An 11,433-nucleotide genomic window follows, 5' to 3' on the forward strand; every position below is an offset into this window, starting at 1 on the left:
CACACACCCAATCCACCCACAGCCCACACATGCACCCACACCCCCTCAACATAGCCCACCCCCCTCCATACCCACACCCCCACAGACCTGACCCTCACCCTAGCCCACACCTCAGCCATACACCCCACAAATCTCACACCTACACCACCTCACACACCGCACCCCCTCAAACCCACACACATCCAAGTCCCATACTTCCATGTATACACCCCACCTACAACACCCACACACACACTCCACACCTCAACCACAACCACACATACCCCTCCACACAATATACAAGCAAACCTGCACCCCTAAAAGGCATACTTCCTGGACAAGGGAAGAGATTCACAGTGGCAAAGGTCATGGGTTGGGGGGGAGGGGAAAGGAGGGGGGGGCTACCCTTGTAGCCCTCATCACCTCACCAAAACTTGTTAAGTAGCCCTCCAGCCAAAATAATTGCCTGCCCCTGGTCTAATACATGGCTATAAAAGGTTATAGGACTAAAAAGAGGAGCAAACCTTTCCCAAAGGTTAGGAAGAAAGTAGTGGACTTGGAAGACTGCCCTGAAGTTTTGCATGAAGTGGCTGTTAAGCAGTAGGTACCAATAAGCCACTTTCTCCACATCTAGTCAGCTGCAGACCAGTGACATTCAGCATACAGGAGAAGCTAGTAAGTTGAGACATAATATTATGTTAGAGGATATCTAAGCTGCACTCGCAGCATTTTGGCATTTAGAATCTAGTTTGCTCCTTCCAGCGTTCTCAGGTTTGCAGTAGGAAAGATCTGCATGTCCTGGATGTTCACGTCTAGCAGTAATATGAACTGCAGAGAAAGGCCTGACATGTACAAGGAAGCTAAACCAAAAAACCGAGAGCTACTGCAGCATCATCCCAGTCCCATCACACATCAGAGGCAGTCTTCTAATCAAAATACTCAGGACCAACGTTTCTGCCAAAGTTTCACTTGTGGAAGCTGAGCACTCTCCTTCACAGAAATTAAGAGGTTGCAGGGGTGTGCCACTGAATTCATTTTCTAAAAGCCGTCCCATTTTAATTACCTTCTGTACCTCATCGATCATCCTTGCTCTGTACCCTACCCGCCTCACCCCATTCCTCTCCCCCACACTTTCAGTGAGGTTAAACTATATTTTACAATCCTCACTCTAATGAGCCTATTCTTGCTCAAGTATTAACCATCTCATTATAATGGAAGGTATCACTGTTTAAATGATGAGGTCACCTCACACTTCATAGGAAGTCAGGGTTGTACTAGACCTCCTGGGGTCCCTTCCAACCCCCTGCTGAGAACAGTCCAGCTCCATCCCCTCTGGAAGCCCCTTCAGGTAGCTGAAGGCTGCTATTAAATCCCTGCTCTGTCTTCACTCCTCCACACTAAGCAAGCCCAGTTCCCTCAGCCTCTCCTCATAAGTCACGTACCCCACTCCCCTAACCATTTTCCTTGCCCTCCACTGGACTCTCTCCAATTTGTCCACATTGTTTCTGTAGTGCGGGGCCCAAAACTGGACACAGTACTCCAGACATGGCCTCACTGGTACTGAATAGAAGGAAAGAATCAATCACTTCCCTTGATCTGTTGGCAACACCCCTACCAATGCAGCCCAGTATGCCATTAGCCTTCTTCATAACAAGGGCACACTGTTGGCTCATATTCAGCTTTTCATCCACTGTAACCCCAGGGTCCTTTTCTGCAAGGCTGCTGCTTAGCCAAGCAGCCCCCAGCCTGTACTGGTGCATGGGACTGTTCTGTCCGAAGTGCAGGACTCCACACATGTCCTTTTTGAACCTCATGAGATTTCTTCTGATCCACTCCAATTTGCGGAGGCCTCTCCGAATCCTAGCCCTACCCTCCAGCATATTTACTACTCCCACCCTGAGCTTGGTGTCACCTGCAAACTTGATGAAGGTGCACTCCATCCCATCTTCCAGGTCATCAATGAAGATATTTAACCAAACTGGCTCTGGGATTGACCCTTGGGGCACTTCACTCGATACTGGCTGCCAAGTGGACATCAAGCCATTGATTACCATCCTCTACGCCTGATGATCCAGCCTTACAGTCCATTCATCCAACCCATACTTCCTTAGCTTGCTTACAAGACCGTTGTCAGAGACTGTAACAAAAGCCTTGCTAAAGTCAAGGTATATTATGTCCCCACATCTACACAGCCACTCATCTTGTCATATGAAGCTATCAGGTTGGTCAGGCACGTATTGCCACTGTGGTTCTTTTGCCACTGTTGGCTGCTCACCTCCACTCCAAACTGTGCTGCCTGGTGAAAGTCTGGGAGCTGACCTTGTTTGTGAAGGTAAAAAGGGCATTGAGTATTTCATGCCTTTTCCACATCCCCTCTCACTAGGTTGCCTTCCCCATTCAGTAAGGGACTCGCGCTTTCCCCGATCTTCCTCTCATTGCTAGAATACTTGTAGAAACCCTTTGTATTACCTTTCATATCCCTTGCCAACTATAACGCCAGTTGCACTTTGGCCTTCCCAACTTCATCCCTGCATGCCCAAGCAATACTCTTATAATCCTCCCTAGTCACTGGTCCAAGTTTCCACTTCTTGTAAGCTTCCTTTGTGTGTGTTAACTCAGTGCAGTTTCTTGCTATGCCAAGCTGGTCTTCTACCATAGTTGCTAGTCTTCCTGGACTCCTTTTATCCTCAGACTGGCCTCTCAAGGGATCCTGCCCATCAGTTCCTTGAGTGAATCAAAGTCTGATTTTCTGAACTCCAGGGTCCTTACTCTCATTCCTTCCTTCCTTCCCTCAAGTTCCTGAACTCCATTTTGTGGTCACTGATGCCCAAGCTGCCAACCCCTTCTATGCTTCCCACCCAGTCTTCAGTGTTTGTGAGTAGCACATATCAAGAAGAGCACAGGCCCTGGTTGGTCTCTCCAACACTTGCACCATGAAGTTGCCCCCAGCACTCTCCAAAAGCCTCCTGGATTGCCTTTGCATGACTGTATTGCACTCCCAGCAGATGTTGGGGTGATTGAAGTCCCCCATGAGAACCAGAGCCTGTGATAAGGAAACTTCTGCTAGCTGTTTGAAGAAAGTCTCATCTACCACTTCCTCCTGGTCTGGTGGTTTACAGCACATACCCACCACAGCATCACCCTTGTTGCTCTCCCCTCTGACCCAAACCCACCCAGGCCTGGGGAATAAGTCTCCATCTCCAGTTTCATACTCAAGCTCTGAGCACTCATACAGCTTTTACATAAAAGTACAACTCCTCCTCCTCTTCTCCTTCCTGAACAGTTTAAACCCATCCATGAGAGTATCCCATTTCCGCCTTTCAGATTATTTCTTTGTTTTTACTGGGGTGCGCACAGGGCTAGATAAACCTTAGAGACTGTAAATGGAAAGCAGATCCAGGGGGAAAAAAAAGCGAGTCTGTCAATGCATCCACAGCACATGCCCCATACTTTAGGGCACATTCACTTAAAGGAAAATTCAAGGAAAGTTATTTTCTCCATTTTAAAATCAAGTATACCCCTTTACGTGACTGACATCTTTACTGCAGACAAACTGGACCCTGCTGCTTGAGCTCTTCCTGCTGCCCTAGTTCAGTGGTGCTTCCAAGTTGAGCTAGCCAGCTCATTTGAAGCTGTAGGCCAAAGCCTCAGTAAAGCTTCTGTTAAGGCCATAACTGTCACCCTTGTTAGACTCAAGACTCAGAAAAAGCCAACTTTTAGCTTTCATCTGTTTCTGGACTATATAAGAGCAGCAATTTTTCTTTTGCGAAAAAACAAGGTGCCACAGCACCCAAGTTGAGAATCTCTGGTTTAGGATGCAGTCCTAACCTGTGTACCTGGAGGGTACAGGTTATGCCAGTAATTCTATTGTTCTCCAACACCTTCCTACAGTCCCCTCTATGCCCAGGACAGACAAGTTAACCTGCTGTTCACTGGGGAAACAAAGTCAGCACAGTTTAGCAAAGTGCAGTGCAAAGAATCATGTGATCTACCCCAGAAGCACAGAAGTAGAAATACTAACTCTGGAATGGCACCGCAGTATGGCTACTCCTACTTGGGCTAGGTTACCCGGCTAGTTAATGCTGCATTATATCCTCATGCTTCTTCATATGCTTTCTTACTCTTTTCTTCTCTTTGTACAGCTGGTTTGTCATAAATACGCAGCTAACAGTTTCAATCACGAATGCTGCCAAGTACCCATACTATATATAGGCCTAACTTTGGGCTGTTTGGTAGCCTGGCTCTGCCTTCACACAGTGCTATTACCAAAAACCCATGTACAAAACCAAGGGAAGGGAGGGAAACAACTCTGGGTCTGGCTATACTAGTTACATCCCTGCATGAGATGACCTCCAGAGAATTTGTCAGTCCATTCTTTAGCTGTGACAGCTTTACTCCATGTTGACACAGACTGATTTTAGGAAGCTACACTTGGTCATGCCTTACTGTATTTTCTGCTTGTATACTGAACCAACACTGGTTTGGGAGCCCTCATAAGAGGCTAAGAGCAAACCCGTCCCCGCTGACTGCGAACTAGACTGCCAGGCAGAGCGGACCGAGACAAGTGGACTGAATACGACAGTTACCAACCACAATTTTACTTTACAGTTGCCAGGTGGCTGCAGCTGAAAATGTACTTATATAACCACCTTCCTCAAACTTCCGTAGTCTAAAAGGCAGGTACAGTTTGCCTGTACCTTTGAATGTCCAAACTTCAAGTTACTGTTGGCAAAAGTCTTTCCCTCGTTATACTCTGTTACAGTGGTGCTCAGCTTTGAGACTGTGGGCTGGGTAAGTGGCATGGGGCCAATTCACAGGCTGAATCAGGCTCTGCATGACCTTGGATGGCCCTCACATGTGAGGATCAGCCTTTGAGACCAGATACTGTGTCCCACCTCTGCCCCAAAGCACCAGGAATGGGTCCTGGGACCCAGCACCGCCACCCCTCTCGCCATCCCTGTTGGGAGATGGAGTGCCCAAGGCAGCGCGCAGTAGGGGTGTGCGAAACAGGCTGTATTGGATTTGCATTCAGCCTTAAAAATCAGGGACAGCGATTCAATTAGTTGATTCAGATCACCGTCCCCAATTCGATTCTGCCAAATCAGAACCTGAAGATTCATTGCCGATTTGGAAAATCAGCAATTTGGACACAGACACAGCTTTACATGTTTTTTTCTACATACCTCAAAGTACCTGCGTGGCTTGTGAATGCTGCAGTGGTGGGGCAGATGGAGCATCCCACAGGAGGGAGGGGGGGCCTCCACGTGGCGGCAAACCCAGAAGTAGAGCAGAACTACTTCTGGTCTACTTCCGGGTCTGCTGCCGAGCACACGGGGGGCCATGCCCCCTTCCCCCCCAGGATGGTGATTGGCTGTGGGAGGGCCCCAGGTGCCCATCAAGACCCAGGAGGTACCAGCTGCTGAGCCGGGGGATGTGGGAGGCCCCCCTACCAGTGCACTCCCTGGCAGGTCTGGAAGTGCTTTTGGTCCACTTTGAGGTCTGCCGCCGAGAGGACTGGGGAGCCCCCCCTTGTTCCTGTGAGACACTCCAACTGCCCCAGCATCGCAGCATTCACAAGCCACCTGCTAGCTACCTTGAGGTATGTAAAAAAGATATTTAAAAGCTGTGTCTACGTCCGAATCAATTCAGAGGGTTCCAATTCAATTTGGAGAGATTAAAGGGTCCCCCAATTCCATTTGGATTCGGAAATTCGGACACCAAATCAGACCAAATCTCCAAATCGTATCAGGGACCAAAGCTTTGTACAGTCCTAGCATGCAGGGCCTGGGGCTCCCCACAGGTCCAGCCACAAATATGATGGTAGGGGAAAGCAGTAGCAGCGTTCCCCACTGCCAAGTTTCTGGACCCATAGGAAACCCTACAAGATGAATGACATAGTGCCAGAGGCCAGATCTAGCCAGTGGGGTAGGGGTTGTTCATCTCCGTTTCATTCGGATAAATAGATAATCTGCTTCAAGTTTGATTTCAGCATTTTCATCCCTTCCACCAGCCAATAAATGCAGGGCAGATTTAGCCTATAGCAAACAAGCAAGCTATATCCAGTGACCAAGGTACAATGATTTGTAAAAATGACTTTGGGGTCAAACTTCTGGCATTCAGGCAATGAAGCTTAAATTGTGAAGCCTGTAAGCTTTTTTTTTTTTGTATTCTAGTGAAAGCAAAGCACAGTTAGACTCTTACACTAAGCACAATTTACAAATTGGAAGACTTACCGCTGCATCAACGTTTGCAGGAGAATCACCATTGGGATCTGCTAGCATAGAAATTACACTAATCATTATAGTTTCCACTGTGTGGATGGGAAGCCAGCGTTCCTCAGGTTTTTCATAGCCATATTTGTCTTCTCCAGGCTCATGAAGAATAGAAATGCAGACATCGCCATTCTTATCAACTACAAAGAAGAGTACTGTAAGGTATCTTTCAGTGGTCATTAACATGCCAACATGCTACTGCTTCAAGATCCTTTAAGGCAGTGGGGGCCAGCCTTGTTGGCAGATGTGCCACAGATTAGCCTTGTACTAAGTGCCACTCCAAACCCCTTCTCCTGCCTGACCTGCTCTGTGATCCCTGCCTAATCTGGTTCCGTGTTCTCTGCTATTGTGCTGTCTGTCCCTTCCCTGGTCTACTACATGCCACACACAGGTTATTCATTTATAGGTTAGCCACCCCTGCTTTAAAGGATGCTATTCTTTGTCCAAAGGCATTTTGTCTAGTTACCTTCTAAAGGAGAAGAGAAAATGAAGAGAACTAATGCATTATACATTTCTCCTTTTGTACACCTAGAACAAAATGAGATTTGCCAAGACTCACTAGATCTGCAGTCATGATGCATTTTATAGTTATGGCATTTGTGAAGATTATTTTAATAAGGAAATACTGACAGCTGCATTGCAGTCTTTCCCCTATTTAGGGTTTTTAGAGTTGGAGATTCACTTTCCTATCCAGGGGGCTACAATGTAGATACTGTAGTGCCAGTTTGGGTTGGATCAGCTACAGGATATTTTGATCATCAGATATTGCATCAAGGACCAGTTTGATATTTCCACTTCCAGATGAGTCAAAAGTACTGAACTGGAAATGAGATTTCAAGTTCAGCGAGTCCTAGGCATACATACCAGCAAATGCCCCAGTAAAGAGGTGGTGCATACCTTTTGGATACTAATGAGGAACACAAATCAGGGCATACAATTTCAGAATGGGGACCTGACAGAGTTAAAGGTACTATACCTACTGTGTGACAGTTACTGCTCACCTGCTGTCAGCCTCCAATTACTAACTGAAATGTAGGAGTATCCTGGATTTTTTTTTAAAATAGGCATTTTTGTTTCTTCATCTTGTTAGGCCGCTGGAGGCAGACGCATGCTATTCTGCATGTAGGCTTGTCTACAGAGGTGGTTGGTTATGGATCTCCTCGCTCCCCTTTTTGCTTCTCTGGAAGGCAAAATGCCTTAGGACCTTCCAAACCAGCAATTACTAACCTTTTCACTTAGTGATGCAAAAGGCAGTTCTAGAACAAATTTCTACCCCGCCCAATCCTTCACAGGAAGGCACATGAACCTTAACGTAATAAGAGAAACCCCTGGACAGTTGCCAGAAGGCAGTGAAGAAGCTGACACTGATCCCTGAACTTCAGACTCAAATCCTCATGTGGGTGGGAGAGCTAAAATCAAGGCCTAAATATTAGACTTCTTCCTCGCTGCAGACATAAGGTACACATCACTTCTGAATCTCAGCCAGACTCAGTTCAGACAGAATTTTAAGAAAAAGCACAATGCTTACCATTTGGGTGCCAGATTTCCGTGATGAACTTCATTTTTGGCGGCCTGAGAGGATAATCTTTTGGAAAAGTGAGATGTGCCTTAAAAACTCCACCTTCGCTGGGGAATTTAAAAAAGTTCAGTAAATTTGAGTTGCAAAGGACTTTAATTGAAACCTAAAGTTCAGTCAGATAGCTAGTCCTACCACAAATTTAAGCTGACAATACAACTGAAAAGTTACCCTATAGCTAGTGCTGTCGCCACAGCAAAAAATTCTGAATGGCTACGATCCTTTAATAAGATACTCCCCCTCCCTACCAAATGCTTATTTCACCATCTTTAGGACATGTTTGTTTTCTACAGCATAGAGTGCTGCTTTAACTCAAATCTCAGAGAGCCTTTAAAGCACAGGTATAGAAATCAACATTTGGTGCTAAGTCTATAAAGTGCATTGGGAGCCACTTTAAGATAATGGGTCACCATACTACATTTTAGTGGAGCATCATCATTCCAGACACCTTTAGTAACTGAAAATATCATAAATACCCCCGCCAAAATGCAGTACAACCCAGCAGATACCCACTTATTTTCCACCTGTACATATTCCAAGTCTTGCTCTATTCATATTCTACACATCTGAATTAAGGAATTTCTAGAAAGCTTAGTAAGAGTGCCTCAGTCATTGATTGATCCTTCCAGTGTTGCCCCCACCCACCGACTCACACACATTCACTGGCAAGTAAGGTGGGATAGAGTGACCTCCCCCCACCCTTTTAAATGCTAACATACCTAGCTATTTTTTATTTGGGGGGTGGGGAATAATCAAAGTCAAATTTGAGTTATATAGCAAACTTCCAATTCTAGAGTGAACTTGAAAGATTGGACCTGGCTAGGGCCATTTAAAAACTGAGGAGACCAGGTTGTTCAAGTTTAAAGGCCAAGGAAGATTCAGTCTTAGTAAGCATGGAGCTATACATTCAAAAGCAATAATTTACTGATAGGCTATCTAGCAACAGAAGCATCATATTGGAGCATATACCCTAACTGCAAGTATAGGAATTTCAGAAGGGATGTGAACTGGGAGCGGGGCCTTAAAGATCACACTGTTGAGTATGGCAGCTCAAGTGTGAAAGGTGGCTTACTCAGACCTACCTGTTCTGTTGACAGAACAAGGAGAAATGGTGTCAAGTTGCAGCAAGGGAAGTTTAGATTGGATATTAGGAAGAACTCGCTCACCAGGAGAGTGGTGACACACTGGAACAGGTTACCTAGAGAGGTGGTGGCCCTTAAAACATCCAAATATGGAGGGAGATACCAGCTCAACAAAGCCCTGGCTGAAATGATTTAGATGGGAATGATCCTGCTTTGAGCAGGGGGTTGGACTAGATGACCTCCTGAAGTCCTTTCCAACCCTAGTTTTCTATGATTCTACGGTTGTGAAGTAGCTAGGCAGATGGGAAAGTAGTTGGAGAGATGACCATTTCGTTTTTGTGCAAGAGATGAAACACCCATTTGCCCAGCACAATGTGAAGGGAAGTTTCCTCCATTTTAAATAAGGGGTAGACAGAAGAGACTGGTTGCCTATGTTTGTGTGTAATGAACAGGGGCAGATAGTTGTTAGGAGAGTGATTTGAATGGCCTCGTTCAATTGGAAAAAAACAAGCCACAAGATGAAAAAGCCTCCCCCTTCTCCTCTCCCCCAAATCTGTACTATCGGCAAATGCAAGACAATCCTTCTGAAAACGAAATGAGCTGTAACTGTAGCATAGACTATTTGGAAAGCAGTGACTCAGGATCATAGGAGAGCACCCTAGATGGCAACCTGCACACATGCCCTTGTACAATGCTGTTTCAAACTAGACTACTGCAATCCTTGGTGTGCGAAATTAAGATGCAATCTTCTTCCACAGAGCATTAGCAAGACTCTTAAGCCACTGGCAAAGAAAAATAGGATTGGAAGAGACCTGGAGAGGTCATCTAGTCCAACTCCTTGCCCGAAGCAGAATTACCCTTATCCGTACCATCCTATATTAAATCCATCATCTAACCTCCTAGTAAAGCTAGTCACAACACAGATGCACTCTAATCTTCTACAGGTAGAGCAGGGGGACCATGGCAGCTAACATCTTGCTGCTGCCTGGATGGTTCCTTCCTGACCCAAAATATGGCAGAGAGGCAAGATCTTCTTGCTAGGAACTTCCAGGTTTTAGTCCCAGCAGGAGAACTAGCACACCCCAGTCAAAATCTTGGCTGCAGACAAACACCCAGTTGTGTCAAGTTGGAGAAATCAATGCAGGAAAATTTCCAGGAAGGAGCATCATAACACTAATCCAAGCACCTTAGGCTGAACATCGTAGTGCTTTTTAAAAAGGAACCCAATCTATTCAGCTATCACAGGGAGAAAAAATAAAATAATACAAAAATAAAAAGCCACCCTATACAAGAATCAGTGTTTAGTTATTTCGATGCAAGAGAACCAAGGCATATTTTAGGGGTCCTGGGGCTTTTCAGAAGAGGCATAATACAGCACAGCTGTAAGTTTACTACTAGAAAATGTCAGTAGATAATTTAAGTTTGAAAACAGCTTAGAAGGGAAGTTTGCAAACTCACTGGTCTTAGTCCAAGTAGCACATCTTCTCAGAAGACCTGTGCCAGCCTATACAGGAAACCAGACTAGATAGTCATGGCAGTTTCTTATGGTACAAGTTTTGGTGTCATCAGCTTAACTGATCTCAATTAAAAACATTCTGTTGTTGAAATAAGAGCTAAATTACTAAATTGAGGGGCAAGTTCAGCTGTACATGGCAGCCAAGGTACTACACTAATACAAAGCAGAACTGAAGCAGAAGCTCTAATTTGGAAGAGAAGTGGCTTGCTTTTATGGACTATTTTAGTCACTCTATTCACACCCGTAAGAAGTCCCAATCCATGGGGCAAGAAAGAAGTTAGCCTTACATGCTATAATGTACAAGCATTTAAAATACCAGTACTTTCCGCTCACTAAATGTTCTTGCTCCACTAATACAGCTTTTGCTAACTGGCTTTTACAATGACATCCAACCTAAGTCCATGAAGGACAGCCTTTCCAATTAGAAGGATCATTTCCACTTGCAAGTGGATACTGTTTAGAAATAGCAAGTCCAGAGGTTGCTGCATTACATTTAGGGGTGCACCAATAAAAATTTTGGGGGCCAATAAACCAGATGTATCAGCCAATACCAATCCAATAGGCAATGTGCAGCCCAGCAGCCTGAAGAGCGGTGTCTGGATGGTAAGTCTGCTGGGGAATGGAGCCAGCAGCTCATCCGAGGGGTGCGGGAGGGTGACTCACCACTGTGCGTACCCCTGGGAGACCATAGGGGCACATGCCCCCCCAGATCTGTGTGGGGACGAGGGCAGACTGCTGCTGCACACTCACGAGCTGCACCAGGCTCTTCCCAGTGGCTGCATTCAGGCAGGGCGGGGCAGGAGGTGGCAGCACTAGAGTTCTCCTCCCAATGCCGCCACCGCCTGCTCTACATGGCCTGAAAGCAGCCGCTGGGACGAGCCTGATGCAGCTGAAGAGCATGCAGCAGCAGTTTACCTTTGCCCCACACACAGATCCAGGGGGCACATGCCACCCCCCATTCCCTGCCCCCCATGTCTCCTGTGGGGGAACACACAGTAGCAGGAGCTG

General features: G+C 46.1%; 1 protein-coding gene across 1 annotated transcript in view; it reads right to left on the minus strand.

Moving 5' to 3' along the window:
• Positions 1-11,433, minus strand: part of UBE2G1 (ubiquitin conjugating enzyme E2 G1) — a 43,908-nt gene that overhangs the window by 7,828 nt on the left and 24,647 nt on the right. Inside the window, exons 3-4 of the mRNA XM_019545457.1 lie at positions 7,780-7,877; positions 6,213-6,391 (exon numbers count right to left, since the gene is read on the minus strand). Of these exons, the coding sequence (XP_019401002.1) occupies positions 6,213-6,391; positions 7,780-7,877 (277 nt within the window). The remainder of the gene's footprint in view (positions 1-6,212; positions 6,392-7,779; positions 7,878-11,433) is intronic.

This window comes from Crocodylus porosus, unplaced genomic scaffold (assembly GCF_001723895.1).
Source record: "Crocodylus porosus isolate Cpor-Errol unplaced genomic scaffold, CroPor_comp1, whole genome shotgun sequence".
Classification (NCBI taxonomy): domain Eukaryota; kingdom Metazoa; phylum Chordata; order Crocodylia; family Crocodylidae; genus Crocodylus; species Crocodylus porosus.